Source organism: Oncorhynchus gorbuscha, unplaced genomic scaffold, assembly GCF_021184085.1.
Source record: "Oncorhynchus gorbuscha isolate QuinsamMale2020 ecotype Even-year unplaced genomic scaffold, OgorEven_v1.0 Un_scaffold_4353, whole genome shotgun sequence".
NCBI lineage: Eukaryota > Metazoa > Chordata > Actinopteri > Salmoniformes > Salmonidae > Oncorhynchus > Oncorhynchus gorbuscha.
This window is the reverse complement of record NW_025748386.1, coordinates 1-8,399: the sequence shown is the minus strand read 5'-3', so window position 1 is coordinate 8,399 and position 8,399 is coordinate 1. Positions and strand designations below refer to the sequence as shown.

Sequence of the window (8,399 nt, the reverse complement as noted above, 5' to 3'; positions counted from 1 at the left end):
TTTTTTTTAAGTGTTAAAGTACTGAATAAATTAAACATGAACTTACTCATAAAAACTGCAGCTCTACACTGAATTCATTTGAGTGTAGTTTTGAAATCTCACAGGATCAACTTTTGCTGTGCGTTCCAGGCACGTTAATACAGTCCACAGGCTCCAGAACACTGTGGTCATGTTCCACCTTCAGACACATGAAACGCCGCCTCGGCGGGCCGTTAGTGCTGCTGAATCAATTCGCACCAACAGAAATGTTTGGTGATCGACTAGGAAGACCCGTTGGTGACCACTGGTCTGTGACTCGGGTTGCGTCAAACACATTGCAGATGCACAAGGACGCAGTGTAACGTAGGTACATTTCTATAGTGGCTGGCTTGCTGTCATATATGGTAGTTCCTGAGAATTACGCGAAGAGCCTAAAACGTACTTTCTGGCACGTAGATTTAAAACAGGCAAGTCAGTTAAGAACAAGTTCTTATTTACAATGACGCCGTATTTACCCTGGGGCGGCAGGGTAGCCTAGTGGTTAGAGTGTAGAGGGGCAGGGTAGCCTAGTGGTTAGAGTGTAGAGGGGGCAGGGTAGCCTAGTGGTTAGAGTGTAGAGGGGGCAGGGTAGCCTAGTGGTTAGAGCGTAGAGGGTTGCAAGTGCAAACCCCCGAGCTGACAAGGTTCAAATCTGTCGTTCTGCCCCTGAACAGGCAGTTAAAGTTAACCCACTGCTCCTAGACCAGTTAACCCACTGCTCCTAGACCAGTTAACCCACTGCTCCTAGACCAGTTAACCCACTGCTCCTAGACCAGTTAACCCACTGCTCCTAGACCAGTTAACCCACTGCTCCTAGACCAGTTAACCCACTGCTCCTAGACCAGTTAACCCACTGCTCCTAGACCAGTTAACCCACTGCTCCTAGACCAGTTAACCCACTGCTCCTAGACCAGTTAACCCACTGCTCCTAGACCAGTTAACCCACTGCTCCTAGACCAGTTAACCCACTGCTCCTAGACCAGTTAACCCACTGCTCCTAGACCAGTTAACCCACTGCTCCTAGACCAGTTAACCCACTGCTCCTAGGCCATCATTGAAAATAAGAATTTGTTCTTAACTGACGTGCCTGGTTAAATAAAGGTTTAAAAAATAATAATCAAATAAAATCCCCGGGCCAAACCAGGACGACGCTGGGCCAATTGTGCACCGCCCCGCCCCTATGGGATTCAAGGTGATACAACCTGGAATCGAACCAGGGCCTGTGGTGACGCATCTCGCACTGAGATGACCACTGCGCCACTCAGGAGCCAATCTACCAGTCGAAAAACATGTGCATGTTTTGTAATGATACCAAAAGAATATATATATTACTAGCAAGAATTAATGTGGAATATTGCTTCATTTCATAAGACATTTTCCACCTGCAACCTTTAAGAGCTGGAGGTTACCGAGGTAACATATATATATATATATATATATATATATATATATATATATATATATATATATACTTTGCTATGAAGCCCCTTAATAAGATCTGGTGCAACCAATTACCTTCAGAAGTCACATAATTAGTCCACCTGTGTGCATATACACACACAGAGAGAGAGAAATTCTTGAGGGAAACTGTTTTGTCTTCCAGAGATTTGAGACTGGGAGGGAGGATCCCCATCTAGCAGAACAACGACCCTAAGCATACTGCGAAAAGCAACACTCGAGTGGTTTAAGGGGAAACATTTCAATGTCTTGGAAAGGCCTAGTCAAAGCCCAGACCTCAATCCAATTGAGAATCTGTGGTATGACTTAAAGATCGCTGTACACCAGCAGGAACCCATCCAACTTGAAGGAGCTGGAACAGTTTTGCTTTGAATAATGGGCAAAAAGCCCAGTAGCTAGCTGTGCCAAGCTTATAGAGACATACCCCAAGAGACTTGCAGCTGTAATTGCTGCAAAAGGTGGCTCTACAAAGTATTGACTTTGGAGGGGGGTGAATAGTTATGCACGCTCAAGTTGTTGTTGTTGTCTTGTTTCACAATTTTAAAAAAATATTCTGCATCTTCAAAGTGGTCGGCATATTGGGTAAATCAAATGATACAAAAACAAACTATTTAAAATAGATTTTAAGGCAACAAAATAGGAAAAATGCCAGGGGGGGGGGGGTGAATACTTTCACAATCCACTGTATCTGTTGATATCATGGCAAGAGGAAATAGCTGGAAGCAGCTCAGCAGCTAATGCAGAGCGGAGCCCTCGGCTAATACGGGCAGCAGAGCGGGGCCCTCGGCTAATACGGGCAGCAGAGCGGAGCCCTCGGCTAATACGGGCAGCAGAGCGGAGCCCTCGGCTAATACGGGCAGCAGAGCGGAGCCCTCGGCTAATACGGGCAGCAGAGCGGAGCCCTCGGCTAATACGGGCAGCAGAGCGGAGCCCTCGGCTAATACGGGCAGCAGAGCGGAGCCCTCGGCTAATACGGGCAGCAGAGCGGAGCCCTCGGCTAATACGGGCAGCAGAGCGGAGCCCTCGGCTAATACGGGCAGCAGAGCGGAGCCCTCGGCTAATACGGGCAGCAGAGCGGAGCCCTCGGCTAATACGGGCAGCAGAGCGGAGCCCTCAGCTAATACAGAAAACAGAGCGGAGCCCTCAGCTAATACAGAAAACAGAGCGGAGCCCTCAGCTAATACAGAAAACAGAGCGGAGCCCTCAGCTAATACAGAAAACAGAGCGGAAAATCAGTCACTTAAAAAAAACTGCACATGCCCTTAAAATCCATATTTTCATCCTGGGCAAATTGGGATACAGATACTCTGTATGTAAATAGGAAGAAAACGGGATGAGAGAAGATAGTGGGCGAGATCCCTCTCCTGCCTACAAAATATTGTCTCATTCAATTGGCGTCAATATCAACAGGCTTTTAAAACATTCATGCCAAAACAAGAGAAATGAGGAGCTGAGCATCTTGACGGGGTTCATTAACCCGAGTCCTCTCCTCCCTCCACCAGAAGGGGGGAAAAAATCACACCGCAGCTACTAGGAGTAATGAGATTTAACAACGGGAGTTAAAAGATTGGGGTGATGATGCATGAAACCGCAAGGCTCTACGCAGCTCTCTAGACTGAGCCAACAGGAATGTGTATGCCTTTAAAAAGGCTTGGGCGGGCCTTTTTAAACTATAAAAACGAAACTCTGCTCCAGAAGGTAGAATAGCAGATTTTATCTTTGTCGTCCGCAACATTTTCTCTCAACTTGCATGGCAAAATGTGAATAATTTCATTCTTGAAATTTCAGCCTTAACGACTCAAACCCTGCCACGCCCACCCACTTAAGCCCCTTTTGATCCAGAGAAACCCTGGTGTGCGCACACACACACACACACACTTTCCCCTCAATACAGGCAAGACAGATTGAAAGACTGCAGAGTAAAATGGAAGATATGACAGAACAGAGAGCAACAGTTCAATGCCTGGAAGCAGTTTGAATGAATTCATAGGGGAGATTCATAGAGCCCCAACTGAATAAATGTGTTCTCTTGGAACTCAAGAGGCAGAAATACAAGGCCGAATTACATATCTGCTCATTTCAGAGATTCAGAGCAAAGGAGTCAAGGCCAGTAGTAGATAACCGTACCTTGCTTGCGTACATCCTCCACGGCAGCAGTGAGCTCGTCCTTGAGGAACTGGCTCTCCTTCGCGATCTTCTCTCCTTTATCCAGGAAGTTCAAGGTGGCCGTCTCCACCGAGGCAGCCAATACATGGGCCTTCTTAGAGCGACCCTTCTTCTTATTGGACGGACCCTTGTTGCTGGAGTTCACCAGGGTCGTGACCTTTAGGAGCAGGACGAGAGAGAGAGAGGGGGGGGGGGAGAGGTCAAATGCCTTGAGGGTGAGATGCACAACATCAGACGGACATCTCTTGCTTGCATATCGTCTTTGATTCCATACTAAAAACAGTAGAAGTAGCTAGTGTCATTCAAGCAGTTCGGGCTAGATCCCAAGGTACAAATCAAATCAAAGCGAATGCATGATCTCCCGTTCTAAAATATATACATAAATCTACATGCTTACTTTGCATTGACGTCATTTATCAAACTTAACCAAATGTAACAAAAATAACCACCAAGAAAATATTCAGACCCCTTAACTTATTCCACATTTTGTTACAGCCCTATCCTAAAATGGATTCAAATTGTTTGTTTTTCTTCACACAATATCCGATAATGACAAAAGCAAAAACTTTATTTTAGAAATGTTTGTAAATGTATTGAACAAAAACAGGAATATCACATTTACAAAAAAAGTATTCATACTCTTTACGTTGTTGAACTACCTTTGGCAGAGATAACAGCCTCCAGTCTACTTGGGTATGACGTTTCAAGCTTGGCACACCTGTATTTTGGGAGTTTCTCCCATTCTTCTCTGCAGATCCTCTCAAGCTTTGTCAGGTTGGATGGGGAGTGGCGCTGCACAGCCATTTTCAGGTCTCTTCAGAGATGTTCGATCGGGTTCAAGACCTCAAGGACATTCAGAGCCACTTGTGCGTTGTCTTGGCTGTGTGCTTAGGGGTCATTGTCATGTTGGAAAGTGAACCTTCACCCCAGTCTGAGGTCAAGAGTGCTCTGGAGCAGGTTTTCATCAAGGATCTCTCTGAACTTTGCTCCGTTCAGCTTTTTCTTGATCTCAACTAGTCTCCCAGTCCCTGCCACTGAAAAACATCCCCACAGCATGACGCTGCCACCACCATGCTTCACCGTAGGGCTGGTATTGGCCAGCTGATGAGCGGTGTCTGGTTTCCTCCAAGAGGGCGGCCATGTGCCTTTTACTGAGGAGTGGCTTCCGTCTGGCCATTCTACCATAAAGGCCTGATTGTTGGAGTGCTGCAGAGATGGTTGTCCTTCTGGAAGGTTCTCCCATCTCCAAAGAGGAACTCTGGAGCTCTGTCAAAGTGACCATCAGGTTCTTGGTCATCTCCCTGACCAAGACCCTTCTCCCCCGATTGCTCAGTTTGGTCGAGCAGCCAGCTCTAGGAAGAGTCTTGGTGGTTCCACACTTCTTCCATCTAAGAATGATGGAGGCCACTGTGTTCTTGGGGACCTTCAATGCTGCAGACATTTTTTGGTACCCTTCCCCAGATCTGTGCCTCGACACAATCCTGTCTCAGAGTTCTTACAGACAATTCCGTCGACCTCGTGGCTTGGTTTTTGCTCTGACATGCACCGTCAGCTGTGGGACCTTATATAGGACAGGTTTGTGCCTTGCTAAATCATGTCCAATCAATTAAATTTACCACAAGTGAACTCCAATCAAGTTGTAGCAACATCAAGGATGATCAATGGAAACAGGATGCGCCAGAGCTAAAAAGTCAAGTCTCGTGGCAAAAGGTCTGAATAATTACAGCACCAGTCAAAGGTTAGGACATTAATACTCATTCAAGGTTTCCTTTATTTCTTTACATTGTAGAAAAATAGTGAAGATATCAAAACTATGAAATAACACGTGGGAAAGGGGGATACCTAGTCAGTTGTACGACAAAGCAGTCACCTGAAATGTATTTAACCAAACCACTGAATCGGAGAGGTGCGGGGGAGCCTGAGGAACAGTGGGTTAATTGCCTTGCTCAGGTGCAAAACGGCAAATTTGTACCTTGTCAGCTCAGGGATTCGATCCAGCAACCTTTCGGCGACTGGACCAACGCTCTAACTACTAGGCTACCTGCCGACTGCCGACTCATGTAGTAACCAAAAGAAAGTGTTAAACAAAACAAAATATAATTTAGATTTTGTAGCCACCCTTTTCCTCGATGGTAGCTTTGCACACTCTTGGCATTCTCTCAACCAGCTTCATGAACAAGTCACCTGGAATGCATTTCAATTAACAGGTGTGCCTTCACTTAATTTTGTGGAATTTATTTCCTTCTTAAAAAGTGTTTGAGTCAATCAGTTGTGTTGTGACAAGGTAGGGGTGGTATACAGAAGATAACCAATCAGTTGTGTTGTGACAAGGTAGGAATGGTATACAGAAGAGAGCCCTATTTGGTAAAAGACCAAGTCCATATTATGGCAAGATCAGCTCAAATAAGCAAAGATAAATGGCAGTCCATCATTAAGGCATTTAGTCAATGCAGAACCATGAACGTCACAGGAAAGAAAGACCCAGAGTTACCTCTGCTGCTGAGGATAAATTCATTAGAGTTACCAGCCTCAGAAACTGCAGCCCAAATAAATGCTTTACAGAGTTCAAGTAACAGACACATCAACATCAACTGTTCAGAGGAGACTGTGAAATCAGGCCTTCATGGTTGAATTGCTGCAAAGAAACCACGACTAAAGGACGCCAATAAGAAGAAGAGACTTGATTGGGCCAAGAAACACAAGCAATGGACATTAGACCGATGGAAATCTATCCATTGGTCTGATGAGTCCAAATTTGAGATTTGGGGGTGATTTATTTAGAATTCAAGGCACACTTAACCAGCATGGCTACCACAGCAATACGACATTGTATCTGGTTTGTGCTTAGTGGGACTATCATTTGTTTTTCAACAGGACAATGACCCAAAACACACCGCCAGGCTGTGTAAGGGCTATTTGACCAAGGAGAGTGACGGAGTGCTGCATCAGATGACCTGGCCTCCACAATCACCCAAAAACCCAATTGAGATGGTGTGGATTGATTTGGACCGCAGAGTGAAGGAAAAATCAGCCAACAAGTGCTCAGCATATGTGGGAACTCCTTCAAGACGGTTGGAAAACCATTCCTCATGAAGCTGGTTGAGAGAATGCCAAGCTGTCATCAAGGCAAAGGGTGGCTACTTTGAAGAATCTCAAATATGAAATATATTTTGATTTGTTTAACACTTTTGGTTAATACTGTACATGATTCCGTGTGTAACTTCATAGTTTTGATGTCTTCACTATTTTTCTACAATGTAGAAAATAGTAACAATTAAGGTGTCCAAACTTTTGACTGGACGTAAATAAGATATATATATATATATAAATTAGCAACAAAAAAATGCAAAAACCCCTGTTTTCACTTTGTCGTTGTGAGGTATTGTGTGTAGATTAACGAGAGAAAATGTTTTTAATCCATTTAGCTGTAACGTAACAAAATGTGGAGAAAAAGTCACAGCATGAGTTCTCCATCCATGATGGGTTGTTAAAATGTATTCTGACCTGTGTGACCAAGGGCTCCAGCAGCCGCTCCACAGCCAGGGTACGGATCTCCAGGCTCTTCGGATCCCATTTGAAGTTTATGTTGGCCGTGTTTATGGCTGTCATGTTCACTCTGTATCTGAAAAGGAGAGGAGAGAGAGAGAGATGGTGAGATTATGACAAAATGGATGTCTAGGGCTTGGCTGGGTCATTCATCAGATGGGGGGGGTTAAGCCACACACCATGACAACAACACAGCACACTTTCACCCTGGAGCTACACTACATTTCAACTGACCTCTGACCTGTGTGTTCACCCTGGAGGTTCAACACATTTCAACTGACCTCTGACCTGTGTGTTCACCCTGGAGGTACAACACATTTCAACTGACCTCTGACCTGTGTGTTCACCCTGGAGGTTCAACACATTTCAACTGACCTCTGACCTGTGTGTTCACCCTGGAGGTACAACACATTTCAACTGACCCATGTGCAGCATAGAACAGGATTGGGCCAGCTAGCCTAGATAAGAGCTATCCACACCCCCACACACACAAGGCCTTAAAACGCCATGGAATAAAAAAGAAAAGCTGTGAAACCCATTGAAAAAAAAAAATGTGTTTATTGAACCAATTCGTTCTACAGTGATTTAGGAAACCCCACTGCAACCATGGCAACAAAAAGAGAGAGAAAAAAAAGTCACGACACCCTATTCCCTATGACCAGGGCACACAGCGTGCCAGGCAAACGGTGTGTGTGTGTGTGTGTGTGGGGGTGGAAAGGGTGCCATTTGGGAAGAACCCATGGTGTCGTGACAATTTGGACAGCCGCCGTTTTAAATATGGATGCTCCCTCTTCAGAGGAGACAGGTCTCACTCCGTCATTGTTAGACAGACAGACATAAGTGCAGCAGAGTAACATATTGGCACTTATTCGATTTTCCTTTTCATGCAGCGACAGTCCTTGTATTGATTAGCCTTAATGCACTGAGTGGCAGACAGGGATAATCTGGATGCCCCGAGGGCTGAGTAGGGCTGGACCCAGGACCCTGCCTGGTCTAAACTGAGGGGCCGTCCTCAACACACCGAGGGGGCCGTCCCTCAACACACCGAGGGGGCCGTCCCTCAACACACCGAGGGGGCCGTCCCTCAACACACCGAGGGGGCCGTCCCTCAACACACCGAGGGGGCCGTCCCTCAACACACCGAGGGGGCCGTCCCTCAACACACCGAGGGGCCGTCCCTCAACACACCGAGGGGGCCGTCCCTCAACACA

The 8,399-nt window shown here is 45.9% G+C and overlaps 1 protein-coding gene across 1 annotated transcript; it reads right to left on the bottom strand.

The window, feature by feature from the left end:
* Positions 1 to 3,562: 3,562 nt before the first annotated feature.
* On the bottom strand, positions 3,563 to 7,266 carry LOC124028518 (catenin alpha-1-like). The gene is made up of 2 exons (XM_046340560.1): positions 7,147 to 7,266; positions 3,563 to 3,799 (listed from the first exon to the last, which is right to left on the bottom strand). Exons 1-2 carry the CDS (start codon positions 7,249 to 7,251, stop codon positions 3,578 to 3,580), a joined length of 327 nt encoding a protein of 108 aa, XP_046196516.1. The 5' UTR covers positions 7,252 to 7,266; the 3' UTR covers positions 3,563 to 3,577.
* Between the last annotated feature and the right edge of the window lie 1,133 nt (positions 7,267 to 8,399).